Here is a 16,360-nt window from a genome sequence, read left to right on the forward strand (position 1 = left end):
CACGGGGCCCGGGCCGCCGCGGGACCCCGGGGAGGACGCACGGGAGCCGGGCAGCCCACCTGCACACCCGCAGTTGCACGCACGCGCGACCCTCTCCAGGCACCCCGGGGTGAGGGCGGGCGTGCTCCTGCGGGGGCTCAGCCAGAGGCCGGTCGAGCACGCAATGGCAGCGCTTTCAGGAGAAAAAGTCATTTAAAAAAATAATAGTTAAAAACCCTCTCCAGCCAGGCGTGGTGGCGCACGCCTGTAATCCCAGCTACTCCGGAGGCTGCGATCTGAGGATAGGGGTGGAAACCAGCCCAGGCAGGAAAGTCTGTGAGCCTGATCTCCAATTAACTACCAAAAAGCTGGAAGTAGAGCTGTGGCTCATGTGGTAGAGCGCCAGCCTTGGCGGGGGGGGGGGGGGGAAACTCAGGGACAACACCCAGACCCTGAATTCAAGCCCCAGGACCGGCACAGCCAAACCAAACCAAAACCCCTGTCTGCCTCCCCCAACCCAAGGATTAACATTAAGTAGCCTCCAGGTCTTTGGGAAGAGTGAAATCCAATACAGGCCCAGAGAGCAGGCAGGGTAGAAATCCTGGTAATGTGGTTTGGGGCACGTTCCTTAGTCTCTCTGAGCCCCAACCTCCATGTCTACAAAGCAGGGCTCACAGCCCTTCTGTTTGCAAGCTTTCGTGAGGATTAAATCCAAGCGACCAGGTTAGCCCCTAGTGAACCACCAGGCACACTCGCAGCCAGAAGCCCCAGTGGCAGGTATTCCCCACAGGGCACATTGGTTCCCTCTTCCTACCCAGCTTTCCCCACCTTCCACCCGTGCCCAGGAAGAAGGGCTTGCTGGCTGGGTGGAGGGGGGAAGGGGTGCAGGACTCTTTCCTGGCATGGATCTACCCCCTTCTGTAGCCCTTGTACAGTGCTGGGCCAAGCAGTCCAGCAAGCAGGGGAGATACCTGCAGTCTTACCTCCAGCCCCTGAGCCCCGTGGCTCCACCCTGTGTCTTCACTCCCAGCTCCAGGGTCATCAGCAAGAGTGGGACCTTCCCAGTGGCTACAGGTCACATCATTGAGTGACAACGCCGGAGACACATGTGGTGTACTCATACCTGCTTTAGGTATCTTATACACCTGTTCTGCTCCAAGCCGCAGCAGCTCTGCAGAGTGGGGGAGAACAGGGGAGGAGAGTGACACCCAAAAAGGCCATCGTGACTTAGGTCACATGGTTGGGTAGATGCTAGAGAGGGATCCAGAGAAAAATCTGTCTCCATAGCCCATTTCTTTACCCTGTAGCTTTCTTTAGCCCAGAAACAGGGATATCGGCTCCATTAACTAGCAGCTCAGACTATCTCAAAAAATGTAGGGAACCTCCTATTTCCAGAAGCTTCCCAGCAGATGCTAGCTGGGATTTGAACTTAGATGTCTACGTGAGACAGGCAAGTGCCCAGAGAGGGTACAGCTCCAGCCACCTTTGCCAGTGACCCTGAGAGTCAGGTTTGCTGCATTTTCAAGAGCAATTGTCTATGTGGGACTTTCCCGTGGTATCCTCTGACTTCTGTGGGCAATAAGATCCCAGTATGGGCACAGGACACAAGACAGGCTGTAACCCGGTTCAAGCTGCCAGGAACACATGCAGGTAAGAGGCTCCAGGTAGGGTCTGATCCCCAGTAGAGGAGTTCATCCTATGTTCTATCCACTGTGCAGGGGAGAAAACCCAGGTTCCAAGCGGGGGGGGGGGTCCCTGAGGGACCAGGGAAGCATGAGGGCCTGTCCCACCCTGCCAGGGTCTGTTCCTCACCCCAAATCCTCCTTAGCAAAAGAAGCTCATTTCACCCAGCCCTCCATCCCATGCCCCTGTGGAACTCCCAGGTGTGTCTCCTCCCGTCTCCCCCACATCCCTCCTTTCTGCTGTCCTGTGTGTCAGAGGGCCTCATGGGGACGAAGAAGCCACTAGTTTGTCAGCTCCCACAGGGCTCTGGGCAGGTGACATCCCACATCCCCTCCCAGATGGCTGAGCAGCCACAGGACACCAGGGTGGCCAACTATGGTCCTGGGACAGTGGCACCTCACTGGGTCCCCTCCAGGTGCCCCCCACCCCTGCCCTTCCTCTCACTGAGTCCCTGTGGAGTGGGGCTTCTGCTACTGCGGAGGGGAGTTCTGTGAGGGAGCTGAGCAGGATCTCCAACAGCTATAGCTATCTATCCCCTCTTCTGGGCTTCTGGGCTTGATTACACAGCAAGGGCAAGGAGCAGAGTCCAGAGCTGGGTCCTGGCTGGATCATCGCTGTGTACAATAGATGCCCCAGAAACACTGGTTGAATGACTAAGTGACCCATCCTGGCATCCAAGGTACATCTACCCATAGGCTGTTCCTGGATTTCCGATTCAGCTCTACTTCTGGGTTGCTGCTTAGGTGTGGCGGCTGGACCTGCTATGGAAGGCTTGGCCAGAATTCTCCGAGCCATAATCTGAGCACTCGCATCCCCACCCTTCTGCACAGTGGGTCTGATAGACAGAATAGACAGAGTAGGGTAGAGTGGGCAGGGAACTTGGTCTGGCAACAAGTCCCTCCCTTCTCTGGGCTCCCGCCCCTCCCCACCCACGTCTTTTCCTGCTGGGAATGGGAAGAGGAGTCACAGAGAAGCTTTCCTTATGAGGCTCATTGATGGGACTTCTGGCTGAGTCTCAGTTTCCCCAACCATACTGATGAGGAGGCCGAATGGCTTATGAGGCTGGAAGGTGTTACTCACTTGTTACTCTACTTTAAAGGAGGGACCCGCACCCCCCCCCATAGCTCTGCACACTGGGTTGTGTATTTTGGAGATGTAGAAGATGGGTGTGAGGATGACGCTGACATCCACCAGCTCCTCAATCCCCACCCAGGGTGGGGCTACCCGCACCTGTCCATCCGTGCTGTGGTTATCTTGTTGTCTGCATCTCATCTGTCCAGCGCTGGCTGAGGCCCCCTGTGAGGGGCTGGAGGAGGGGGGCGGGGCATGCCTCACATTTGCATATCATCCCCATGCTGGAAGATGGAGCCAGTGGAGAACCTAGAAAGAGCTTGGGTTCCAGGCAGGTGACCCAGCCACTTCCTGGCTCAGCCCTCAGCTTCTGTCTGTAATGTGCCACCCCACCAAGTGGCTCCCTGGATTTCTTGTTGTAATGGACACTGAACTGGGCACTGCTGGCTTTCTTAGTCTCAAGATGTGAGCTTGGCCCTCGTTGCCTGGGGCAGGAGGGGAGGCCGCTGCTCAGCTGCAGGGAGTGACACCCTGTCCCCCCACGCACGCAGACGGTGGGCTAGATCAAGCACCCAGCACCACTTGGTATTTAAGCTTTGTCCTCCCCCTCCAAAGTCTGGGCTATAGCATCTTCAGACAGAAATACAAAATGCACCACACATGAAATTTACATTTCTTCCACTATCACATTAAAAAGTAAAATGAAATAGTGAAAATAAATGTAGGAATATATTTATTAACCCAATGTTGCCTCGGTTTGAAATCTTATTCATCAAGGCACACACACATTGGCCCTTCTGTGGTGTGCAGGTACCTCCTCACCTGGGGACCACACTGACCAGGACTCTGTCCTCTCAGAGCTTCCATCTAACCGGGAAGACATTCATTTGGCAAGTATTAAATCCTTTCACATGTCAGGGAATACCATAGGCACCAAACCTTAAAATCAAATTTACAATTAAAAATATCGTTGGAAGTCCTTTTGAAGCAGGAACGCTTGAATGTAATTTATCCCTGCCTTGGGGCTCAGGCTTCACTGTGAATCAAGAGATGTGGAAGAGACGCAGAGGTGAGTTTTTTGGGGCCACTGTGGTGGTAGATGGTTCGAGGCAACCAGATCCCCTGGGACACAGAGGCGGGAGGGCTGGTCCCGGTGCATGGCTGGAGTCACTCCTGGCTGTGGCTTTCTCTGGCTTCCCCTCCTCTGTCAGCTGGAGTCCAACTACTTCTGAAAACCACTGTTTCTCTAATCTATTGTGGACTTAAAAAAACAACAACAACACTGGTGAGAATTGCAGGTAGTGTAGGAGTCAGTGAGGGACTTCCCCATGTGTGCAGAATTTGAGTTGGGTGTTAATAGCTGAGGTGCACAGAGTTCCCTTCTGCTTATGCCTGGCTATTCTCGAGGCTATTTGTTCTCGGGTTGGAGGGTAAGAGAGGTGTTGTTACAAATACATAAGAGGCTTATTAATGGCCAGGCATGCACAGACTAATTGCTTGATCCTGTTTACACACAATCAATCACCTCCACTGTTTGGAACCGGTGGCAAGCGGCAAAGTGCAGCCTGAAGATACCTGGATGTGGGAGGGAGAGGGGGGCTGTGACAGGCCTGGGTTGCTTCATCCTTCACGTTCTAGTCTCTCCTGTCCTAAGAAAAACAAACCAAGGCAACCTTCATCCCTCATTCCCCTGGCCTGTACCCTTCTCCCCCTCCCCTCCTTCCCAGACAAGTCGCAGGCCCTGGGGGTCTGTTTCCCCCTGCTTCCAGTTCTTTATGCCTGGTCGCCCCACCCCCCTTACCTTGCCTCTCACCATTTCCTCCCCCTACACTTCATGACTGACTCTGTGGCGTCAGACCCACCATCTCGAGCAGATGCACCCCGTCCTCTCCCAGCCACACGGGTCAGGGGCTTGCATTTATCTCTGTGCCTCCTCCTTGGCTGGTATGTCTCTAGGACACCCAGGTCCTGTGGATTATGCCATGATCTGTGCAGTCAGTGCCCATGCCCTCCCCTCCCCATGACAACCCTTCCATCCACAGACCTGCCCCCTGCTCTTTATGGGCCGCCACCCGAGTCAGCTCTTTCCTGGAGTCTGTCCCTCACCATCAGCAACTGGGCTCAGCCTGGAGTCCTGTCCACCCAGAGGGACCCTGTGGTTCCAACCGCCCTCCTGCCCCGGCCAGACCCCAGATCTCAACACACGGCATTAGGGTCGCTGTCATAAATACCAGATGCACTGTGGCTCCCTTTGAGGCCAGGCCCCGACCTGAACCTGTGCCTGAGTTCTCCTTGCCATCAGGTGTCCGTGGACTTCACTCCCCCACCCCCCAGCCCTGGGGGAGGTGCTGGGGACTGTGCACATTTAGGATGACATGACAGCAGTCACCGTTCTTATTAATCTTAATAACAACCCTTTGAAGTGAGTTCTATTCTTATCCACATTATCTCTATAGAAATGAGAGGTGGGTGGGGGAGGGGGAGGGGGAGGACATGACTTGTCCAAGATGTCACGGTGGTTAAATGGCAGGCGGAGATCTTCTGCCTGGCTCCAAAACCCAAGCACTTAGCGAGGAGACCACTGGGGATGGGGGGAGGGGGTGCTCAAGAGTGGACAAGTCCTGGAGCACCCTTAGCCTTCAGGGGGGAGTAAAGGAACCCCTAGCTCTGTAGAGAGGCCCCAGAATCAGGACCTCTGTGGAGTCCAGAGGCTGGAACTGGACTTCACCTCCCAGCCTGGGGGGAGGCAGAGCTGGGAGACAGGGCTCCAGGGCAGCAGCTGGGCAGAGGCCTGAGATTTGCTAGGAGACAGCAAGGAGCTCGCACTCTGGATGCAGACCCGGGCCTGGCCCTTTCTGCGTGCTGTGTGGCTTGGGAGGTCACCTCACCTCTCTGAGCCTCAGTCTCAATCTATAAAACAAGGACACTGTCACCTGCCTTTTAGGCCTGTGAGGACTGAAAGGGTACCTGGCACTGAGCGGGCTCTGGGTGTTGCCATCGTCTGCCCCTCTCCCCACCCTGCCCCAAGCTCTGAGGCAGGGAGCAGGAGGGAGCTGGGCATGACTCGTTATAGGAAAGAGGAGCATCAATATCCCTGATATTAAAAAATAACCTTCTCATCATCCTGCCTTGTTGGGAGATGCGTGCATTGGCGGCTGACAGCTGGGAGCCGCTCACTCTGTTTGCGGTGGCCAGAGACAGACAGACAGAAAATGAGAGAGAAAGTGCATGTGTGTGAGAGAGGGAGGGGGAGGGGGAGAATGAATTAGAAAGGGTGAAGGCAGGGGAGCTAGTGGGTGGCCGCAATGACTGGGGTAGGGTTTCATGGGGGTACCCGTGGGGCTCTCTCAGCCCAGTACTGACCAGCAGGAGCACTCAACCAGCTCTGGGGACCAGAACTTGCTTTTCATCGCAGCTGCCTAGGCAGCTAGGTGGAGAGTGGGGGGTGGGGGTTCAAATCACTACTAAGAATGTCTGGATCCAGGAGCAGAGCCAGGGTCTTGGCCAGTGCCATGACCCCCACCCCCACTCCTGAGCTTGCCCTCCGAGCTGTTGCCAACCCAGGCCAAAGCCTCAGGAGCATGCCCCCCACCCCCCGCCCAGGCCTCGCTGGTGGCTAGATGTCACTGCCATTTCAGCCCAGGGCCCCCTCCTCTCAGTTCAGATGCTCAGATGTCACACGGATGAAGATGCTGGGCCCTTCCCTCTCCCAGACCATCCCTGGGTCCTGTCCTCCTGGGGCTGACGGTGGGGATCTGGGTGCTGGGCCAGGCTGGGCGGGTGCCCACAGGGCCCTGGGCAGGGCTGGGGTGGGGTATCTGTGTCCTGATCCCAGCACGGAGGCATCGGTCACGGCTGAGAGCTTTGCAACGCCCCTCAGCCTTGAGCCTCAAACCCTTTATATTAGATTGCCTGAGGCTCTGAGGGGCCTTAGCAGCATGCAGAGGTCACCTGACCAGGAGGCTCAGCATCCCTGAATCCCCCCTGCATATGTTCTCTTGGCCAGAGGACTGGCCAGGAGGTGGGAGGGAGGGGGGGCTTGCTTGGAAAAGAGACAATGGAGCTTAGAAGCTGGAGACCTATTCATGGCTCAGGGGTCCCTCAGAGCCAGAGGCAGGGGTATGAGAGTCCAGTTAAATTTAGATATGCCCCAGATGAAGATTTATTCTCTGGGAGGCAAATGGAAGGGGAGGGGGTAAAACCCCAGGCCTGCCCCCACTGTGGAGCCCAGGGCTGCCGTGGGGCCCAGTCAGATGCCCCTGTGCCCAGGCTGGTAGAATCCCAGCCGAGCTGTTCCCCCCCTGGCCCAAGGTCATTTGCTCAGGAAGAAAGGCAAGCCCTCGCCCTGGGCCACATCCCAGCTGCAGCTGGGGCGGAGCTGGAGGATGGGGAAGTGTCCTGGTGAGAGCAGATTTCTTGGGCAGGGCGGGCTGGGTGGATGGCACTGTGGTGACAGGTCCATTGAGCCTGTCTTCACGGGCGACGCCCCCACCGGCTGTGCAGGGGTGAGGTGGAGTGAGCCGGGGTTTACCTGACTCTCCGTGGTCCTATGGGCAGGGGCCAAGCTTCTGATGCCTCCTTCCATGAGCCCAGGACCTCACCTGTCACCAGACCTGCCCTAGATCACCAATCAGATCCCACCCTCCCTCTCCTGACCACAACCAGGAGGGAGGGGACTCCCTGCTGTCCTTTCTACCCACAGCTGAGATGCCTAAAACAGACAGACACACACTCCACCCACTCCCCTGCTTTTCACCCCAGCAATGTCACCATCTTGAGCCACAGCACCACTGCCTGGTCCAGGCAGAGACCTGCCTGTTTGTGGTGGTGTCTCATTCCTCTCTGCAGGTGTGGCTGCTTTTGCCACGTGCCTTCCCCTCTGCCACCTCCCAGCTGCCTACTTCCCTGACCCCTGCGGGCCTCCTCCCGGAGGCCTTCCCTCAACAGAAGGCACAAAGTCAGTTGGGAGTACTGAAGGGTACCTCGAGAGTGTCCCAGGGGCCTTTAGCTCTGTCCATCTGCTCAAATTCTGTCCTGGTGCTGACCAGTGTGGTACTGTCTGCCATCTCACCAAATGAACTGTAGTTGCCCCTCAAATAAAAGAGGGAAAGAGGCTTGGGGCAGATCATGCCAAGTGAGCAGGGAATTCAAGGATCCTGATGAAGCCGGTGCTCTGTGCCGGGCCTGGGCAGTCAGATCAGCCGAGGAACAGCTCTCCTCAGCTCTCCCAGCCCCTGCAGCTTCCTGGGGGCCTGACAGGGCTCTCCCACCCCATGCATCCAGGAACCCATGGCCCCTCTTGTCTCCAGGTCTCATTCCTGGGTCTTCAGGCTGACCTGGAAAGTCTGACCTTACCAACGGTGCCCTCCTGGCTCTGGGCCTCACCCCTTGTTTGTCCTGGATCCATATCTCATTTCTGACCCACACTCGTGACCCCACCTAGCTTGCTGCCGCTGTCACAGCGGCCTTGGGAGAAGTGCTTCCAACCCTGGAGATGGCCAGGGTCCCACCCGTACCATCAGTCTGGGCTCGGCTTCCTGGCCCATTATCCCCCACCAGAGCTTGGGAATATCTCGGGTGCTCGAGCCCTGCCTCTTCCCCTGGCAGGCGGAGGGCAGGGGGACTGGCGGTGATGAAGTCGTCAGGGAAGGAGGCCACTAAAGATGTAAACGAGCCCGTGAAATCCCCACTGACAGCCGTGACTGCTGTGGCTCTAGCCATTAAACACGGAGCTTTAACGGCCCTGAAATACACCTGGGGCACTTGTAGCCGTGCCTGCTCAACACATGTGCATGCAAGCAAGCACACACACACACACACACACACACACACACACGCATGCATGCATGCACGCACCGCCAGAGGCCAGCAGGCTGCACAGGAGCGTAGGAGATGGGACCAGTAGCCCTCATTCTTGTCTCCAGTCTGTACCTTGGTGGTGCCCTTCTCTGCCACGCTTTTCATTCCCAAAGCACCTCACCCCATTGTCACTGGAATCCTTCCCAAAAGGCTTCAATGGGAGTCCCGCATGGTTTAATATCTGGCTTTCCCATTCCCCAGCCCAACCCTGGAACATGGCCTGGTGCTCAGCCAGCACCAGAACAGATGTACTGGCTGAACATGTCTAGTGCCTCTGCTACGCAGGAGAATTGCTGAGACTCTCATGGCTTATCTGAGTCCCACTCCCCTCTCCAGGCTCCATGTTCTGGTCTTATCTCTAAGCTGTGTGGCCAAGGCTGCCTCCTCCTCCCTGGGCATCAGTCTCCCTTTCTGAAAAGGCTCTGTCCTGGGTGGCTGGGCATCCCGGAGGTTTGTCTGAAATCCACTGGTCCCTGTATCCTGGCAGAGACAGGCCAGCCACAGTGAGCTCAGTGCCTGCTGGTCTCTCAGGTCACCTCTACTGTGGCCATCGCTTCCATGCTCAGGGCCTCCAGGAGGCCTGGGTTATCTTTTGCAAGACAAAGTCAAGAACCCCTCCGTTTGCACTGTCCTGCAGGAGTCCTGCATCTCTGAGGCTCCCACCACTCCTGCCCCTGCCCTCAGCAAGGGCTCACCCTTTCTAAACGCCTGCCCTGAATCTCCCAGAACTGGGATGGCCACTGCCTCACTCCTCTCCAGATACTTGCAATCTCAGCAGGGTCATCGGCTGCTTCTCCAAGGCTTGGCTCTGTCCTGATGGGGATTCTTTTTCAGGGGGTCATCCCTCTAATGGCAGGCATATCCCCCCCAACCCTTTCTGGGCACCCTGCCCCATGCCTCTGGGGGCCACAGGGCTCAATTTTTGCATCTCAGGCCAGTTACTTTTGCCCTCTCCAACCTCATCTGTCACAGGAGCACCGTGTCGAGGACTTCTATTTTGAAGTTCCTGAGTAGAAATCTGCCCCCTCTAACTTAACATAACCATACCTAAGTGAGCTTTCCAATGGATAGGGTCAGGCAGGTGGGAAACAGTGACCTTCTCTGGTCACTGCCTGTCAGGCAGGCCTGACTGGGAAGGACAGACTCCAGGTGGAGGTGGCAGCTGGTGTAGGACGGCTCCCTGTCAGAGGGGACACCAGCATCAATGCCCTTGGAATGGGCCTGAAGACATTGCCAGGAGAAATTGAGGTGTAGACAGGTGGCAAAGAGCAAGTTAGGGGTAGAGAGCCACCCAGCACAGGGCCCAGGGACGCTGATGGAGGATCTAGAGATGCATCTGAGCAGGCATAAGCAAGGTACTTTTCAGCCCCATTTTGCTCATCTGTAAAATGGAGTGTGGATAATAACCGTGGTTTTAATATCCTCCTGGTGGGGCTGCTTTGAGATAAAGGGTTTGCTGATGACTCTGTTTTCTGACTGGTTTGTTTTTGTTTTTGTTTTGCCAGTACTGGGGCTTCAACTCAGAGCCTAGGCACTGTCTCTTAGCATTTTCCTTAAAGCTAGGGCTGTACCACTTGAGCCACACCTCCACTTCTGGCTTTTTGGTGATTAATTGGAGATAAGTCTCATAGACTTTCCTGCCCTGGCATAGTTCTAACCAGATCTCAGCCTTAGGATTACAGGCATGAACCACAGTGCTCAGCCTCTGTGTGGTTTTGCTATTGTTGTGAACCTAACTGATCAAATATTCAGCAGCATCAGTATCTGGATGCTGTTGATGGCGCCTCTTTCCGACGCTCGTCACAGCCTGCTGGGGTGTGCAGAGATCAGTGTGGTCTGAGGTCACATAGCAGCAGAAACACAAGAACCAGAAGCCAGGGTCTTTCCTCAGAGCCCCCAGCATGGTCTGCAAGCCCAGGGCCGAAGGCTGTCAGCCCAGGGCATCTTCCTGTCCCGAGCTGCTTCCTCTCAGGTCTGAGGTTGGTGAAAGCCTGAGGAGCGACAGAACTGTGGCCCGGTGAAGCTGGCGGCCCACTCAGGGGCCTGCTGTGCGGGAGTCCCCAGTGGTGACCGGGGTGTCTGGGTGTCTGTGATTGGGACGAGGGGCCACCACTCCTGGCCCTGAGATGCGACCCTGTCCAGATCCTCTGCCCACATCTTGTTTTCCATGGGGTCCAGCTTGCTAGCCGACTTCAAAGATAGTGTTTGATGAGTTTTTAGCCGCTTCCGTAAAACTCTAATTTGAATTTCAGGCACTGGTGTGTGATTTCCTCAGTGGGCTCCGAGGGATGCTTTAGCTCGGCTGTCATGGGGGGCATCTTGCTGGCTGCCGCCCACCGTCTCTGAGAAGAGGGGCCGGGCCCTATTGAAGCTTGGGGAGGAGAGGGAAAGTACGAGCTAGGGAGGGGGGCCTGGGAGCAGAAAGAGAAAGGGAGGGTAGGGGGGGAAGGCAGGAGGGGAGGGAGGGAGGGAGGGAGGGACAGAGAATGAGGGTGAGGCTGGGGGGCCTCAGGGAAACACAGGAACAGAGAACAGCGGAGAAGCGACTCTGTGTGTGTGTGTGTGTGTGTGTGAGAGAGAGAGAGAGAGAGAGAACATCCAGGGAGAAATGGCAAGAGGAGAGAGTGAAGGAGAAAGCAGACCAGCCTAAAGCTAGTCCAAAGGACAGCAGAAACGGACAGAGAAGCACTGAGCAGGAAGTACAGAAAGAGGGGGACAAGGAGCAGCAGGAAAGGACGAAGCAGGGAAAACAGAGAAGACAAGGAGAGGAAGATGAAGAGGACACAGAGCAGAGATGATGATCTGCTTTGTGGCCCTGGGGAGGGGGGGAACTCTGCCTTCCAGACCCCTCTGTTTCTACCCTAACTCCACGCTGCTCCTCCAGTCCCACAGTCCTGCTCCTGAGCCCGTCCACCACAACAAGGTGGCTGGCAATCAGGGGCTCTGATGCCCAGTCCCACGGACACACACACGACTCAGAAGGCCAGAAGAAAAGATCAAACAAAAGAAGGATCTAGGAGCAAGTTTAGGGGAGAGCATGACACATTCAAGGACTTTGGGGCTGAATCCAAGTGGCAGCTGTACTGTCCCTCCTAAATGGAAGTGGGTGCTGAGGCCCGTTTTCCCCTTAGTGCTGCCTTTCCTGAGGGGAGCAAGGTGCCTTTGTCCCTCCTGCCTTCTCCTCTCTCCAAGGCCACCCAGGACTCCACCAGATGCAGAGCTGAACACTTGCTGTCACTCAAGACTCTGAGCTGCCACACAGACTGGCACTCGGCCAGGTGGAGAGAAAGGCAGCCCCCTGCCCAGGAAGGAGACACCAGTACTCCTACAGAGGTCCAGGTGTGAGCAGAATTCTAGAGCCATACCCAGCACGGCAGCCACTGGCCGGATGGAGCACTTCAAATACAGGTATCTTAAGTTGAGATGATTTAGGGAAGAAAATGTAAATGAACCCTTTTTTTATATTGATTCTGTGTTAAAACGAATACAATGCTCAGGTTAAACATTAAAATTAAGCAGGGCATGGTGGTATGTACCATAGTCCCAGCTTCTCAGAAATCCAAAGCCAATCTGGGAAACACATTAAGAATGCATCTCATAAAACAATTAATTTTACCTGCATCAGAGCCAGAGGTATGGCTCAAGTGGTAGTCTGCCTACCTAGCAAATATAGGCCCTGGGTTAAAATCCCAATACCCTCCCTCCCGCCATGTTTTAACCCATTCATTTTCCCCATTTAAGGCAGCTTTGAAGAGACTTAAAATTGTGTATTTTCAGTGTGTTTCTGTTGGTCTACACAATCTGAGCTAGAAGAGCCTCTAAAACATGAGAGCCTCCGAAGCAGGTGGGGAGATGGATGCTTTGTTCCAGGTGTCAGGCAGAAAAATGTGTTAGGAGGATGAGCTTGGGTCTCAGGGACAGAGTAGCGATGTTCCTCTGAGGTGCTAACTGGGCTCGGTATTCATTAGAATGAGATGAGAAAGCATACTTTCCCAGAGTTCAAATACCTGCCAGGTGGATTAACAGCTTGAAAAGGCTCCTGCCAGGGGCATCAGAGGCTCGGGACTCCAGCCAGAGACCTCCAGGAGGCCGCGGCCAGAGGCTTAATGAGACCACAGCGCCTGAGGGGTATGCTGCAGAGTTTAAAAACGCTGCCTAGAGAGGAGAAATGGTAGGGCTGGTCGGCCTTCAATCAGGAAGCCTACAGAGTCTTCCATGGCAAAGCAGGAACACACCCCACAGAAGGCAAGCCAGGATGGTGAGCCCCAGCTGGCTGGCTACCATGGGCTTGTGGGCAGGGTGCTTTCCTTCGTGGCTTCACGGCAAGGGTCTAAGCTTAGTGGCCCTGTCACCAGGCTCCGCCACCTACCAGTTCCGTGCCAGCCTCTGACAGATGCACCCAGCCCTATGCTGAATGTCTATCCACTGAGCCTGGGCACCGCCCAGTGAGCTGGCCAGGTCCTGCCTCTGTGGGGCTTTATGGGGCAGATACAAGCGGCAGTAGAGAATTTATAAAATGTCGGATGTGGAGAGTGCAGGTGGCTAAGGGGAGGGAGCAGACAGGCTCGTCTGTGAGTGAGGGGTGCTGTCAGAACGGGGAGCCCCAGTGTTAGGGGTCTGTGGAGGCTGCCCATGACCCTCAGCAGAGCCGAGGGAAGATGTCAGACTTGGGGTTTGCACCCCATTTCCATCTCCAGCGCTGGGTGACCTTCAGCCGGCCCCCTCTCCACAGCTGTCGAATGGGGACAGTGGCCACACTGAGGCGGCTCTGCCAGCTGGCGGGGACCACCATCGGTGGGTCTGCCCCAGCCCAGCTCTGCCTGCGCCCCCCGCCCCCACCCTCTGCATGGCTGCTCTAATCACAAACCGAGGTGCAGTGCTGGGAACACGAGGGTGTCTTTATCAGCGCTGTGATAACCTGAGTGAAAGCGTGGTAGGGATGGAGCGGAGGTCGGAGCTTGGAGGGCCTGGGAGGGAGGAGGCTGGAACAGGCCAGAAGCTGGTCAGAGTTGAGCTCTCAGATCCCTCTGACAGGCCTGTGAAGACAGAAGACAGCTTGCGGCTCCCTGGGCCTCCTTCTTCCCATTGAGGTCTCCGGGGGAGGCGTGGCGGCCCTGCAGCCCAAGCCTATCTCTCTGCACATGCTCTGCCTGCAAAATGGCCCCCAGAGAGCGAGAGATCGACACTCCCTCTCAGGAAAACAGCACAGGCCACCCAGGAAAAGCCCAGCCCTTGAGGACCTGGATGCACCAGCCTCCCTCAGCTCACCCCTGTCATCTCCTCACCCCTGTGCTGCGGCCAGCTGTTGGGCTCAAATCCTGCCTCTCCACTACTTCCTGTGCAGTCATGGGCAAGGGACCGACTCCTCTGTGCCTCCAACTTTGTTCAGAGCCAGGCAGGATCCCCTCACCCCAGGGCCAGCGAGAGAGGCACAGGCGAAGGAGGGGAGGTTGAGGCTGAAAGCGAGTTCCAGTCCAAGGACATTCAGTTGCACTGGGGACAGAGCCAGGGCCTCTTGAGCTCTCTGCCCACCTGCCACACCCCTGCCTTCCTGTCCCTGCAGGCTTCCTGACGCGCCCATGGCTGTACCCCGCTGTCAGCCGGAGCCTGGGTCTAGGCATTGGTGTAATGCCTGTGGATTTCCTTGCAGGGGTCTCATGAGACTGGGAGTGTCTTAAAGATAGTGCCTCTGAGCATGGCCACTGTGTCCACAGCACAGGACTCTGCCCTTGCTTTGTGGCCACAGGATTGTGCTTTACCAGGCCTGACCCCATCTTCCACCCCTTGCCTGGTCTGGGGTTTCTCACCCTTTCTGCAGTATAAAGACATTTTCCCCTTAATGACATTTTAATATATCAGATAGAACGTACAGCTGTGGACGCACTGTGTTGCTGCACACCTGTGGTGTGTGTGTGTGTGTGTGTGTGTGTGTGTGTGTGTGTGTGTGCACCAGTAGTGAGGCTTGAATTCAGGCCTGGACACTGCCTCTTAGCTTGGCACTTTTCTACTTGAGTCACACACAGCACGACTTCTGGCTTTTTTGGTGACTCATTGGAGATAAGAGTCTCACAGAAGTTGGATGCACACACCTGTAGTCCTAGCTACTCAGGAGGCTGGGATCTGAGGACCACAGTTAAATCCAGCCCAGGCAGGAAAGTCCATGAGACTCTTATCCCCTTTTAATCACCAGAAAACTAGAAGTGGCGCTGTGGCTCAAAGTGGTAGAGCACTAGTCTTGAGTGAAAAAGCTCTGGGACAGCACACAGGCCTTGAGTTCAAGCCCCTCAACTGACCAAAAAAAAAAAAAAGTCTCACAGATATTCCTGCCTAAGCTGGCTTCAAACCTCCATCCTCAGCTCTCACATAACTGTGCTTTGAAAGAAAAAAAAAAGCAAGCTTTTTTGCCCCCAATAGCCAATCACTGCCCTGCTGAGACCTCACGCCTCAGCTCAAGCCCAGCTAAGTCATGTGTAAGGCAGGTACACGCCCTGCGGGCTGCCCACACGGATTGTGCAGTCTGTCACCTCTCAGTGGAACCTGCAGACAGCAGAGCTGATGTCAGGGCACATTTGCTGGTCAGATGGGGAGCTGACACAGAGGCCTGCTCCCCTAATTCACAGGAGGACGTGGGTAGGTAAGGGGGGGTGTCAGGAAGTTTAGGGAGGTCTGAGTCAGTGGTTCACTTAAAGTCTGTCTGGTGTAAGGTGGTTTTTCCAATGGAGAAACTGGAGCCAAGGGAGATGTGGAGGAGGGGGGTGACAAGTCTGTGACAAGAGCTATGGCCTCTGAGGGGAGAGGTCAGCCCAGCCCTGCTCATGCCTGAATCCCATTGGCTGGCAGATGTCTGGTGCAGATGAGACATACAGGCAGGTGGGACGGATGAGTGGACTGTGTCACTGGGGAAGATCTGTGATGCCAGGTGGTGAGGGGACTCAGGCACACAGGCCGGGCTGGTGTTCAGCTTTCAGTACAGGCCCCTCTGCCGCTGTGTGGCCATCCCAAACTCCACCGGCCCAGTGCACCCCTTATCTCCCCCTGAAACCTGCCTTCTCCAGCCTGTCCCCAGTGGGGTGCTGAAACCCCGGGGAGTCACTCCTGAATCCTGTCTTGTCTCTCAAATCCCCTGTCCAATCCGTCAGCAAATCCCATTGGCTCCAACTCGGCCACTCACCAGCACCGGGTCTAAGCCCCCATCATCTTCTTTGCTTGGTAACAACGAACAAGTCACTCAAATTTCTTTTGCTTGAAGCTTCATTTTCATTTTTATGAAACTGCTGCCGTGAGATAGTGCGGTACCCCCTTAAGTAATTCCCCAACCCCAGCCCTTTCCCTTCTATTTATTCCTGCACAGCAGCCAAGCAGCACTCCTGCTCAGAGACCTGCAGCCGGCCACATCCGTGAAATGATCCAGAAGGACCTCGTAATCAGGCCCTGATTACTTCACTAGCTTCACCTCCGGTGGGTCTCTCCGCTGCCCATCCCATTCCAGCCACAATGGCCGCTTCTGTATTCCTCATAAAGGCCACACATGTGCCTCAGGGCCCTTGTACTGGCTGTTCTTTCTACCAGGAATGTTCTGGGTCATTTGCATGGCCTCTCCCTCAAGGCTATCAAGATCTTTGCTGGTGAAGCCCTTCTTGTGCTATAGTTGGGGTAAGGTTTGAACATCTCCCAAAGGACACGTGCTGGAGGCTGTCCCCAGCGTGGCAGGGTGGGGGTGGTATATTCTATGAGGCAGGGCTTAAAGGAAGGGAACAGGTCCCAGCCT

At 55.7% G+C, this 16,360-nt stretch overlaps 1 protein-coding gene across 1 annotated transcript in view; it reads right to left on the bottom strand.

Moving 5' to 3' along the window:
• The window catches only part of Epha8 (EPH receptor A8), a 47,070-nt gene that overhangs the window by 28,005 nt on the left and 2,705 nt on the right, over positions 1-16,360 (bottom strand). The window contains exons 3-6 of the mRNA XM_013032482.1: positions 9,689-9,813; positions 8,590-8,606; positions 8,250-8,390; positions 1,103-1,150 (exon numbers count right to left, since the gene is read on the bottom strand). Of these exons, the coding sequence (XP_012887936.1) occupies positions 1,103-1,150; positions 8,250-8,390; positions 8,590-8,606; positions 9,689-9,813 (331 nt within the window). The remainder of the gene's footprint in view (positions 1-1,102; positions 1,151-8,249; positions 8,391-8,589; positions 8,607-9,688; positions 9,814-16,360) is intronic.

Source organism: Dipodomys ordii, unplaced genomic scaffold (genome assembly GCF_000151885.1).
Source record: "Dipodomys ordii isolate 6190 unplaced genomic scaffold, Dord_2.0 Scaffold6, whole genome shotgun sequence".
NCBI classification, from domain to species: Eukaryota; Metazoa; Chordata; class Mammalia; order Rodentia; family Heteromyidae; genus Dipodomys; species Dipodomys ordii.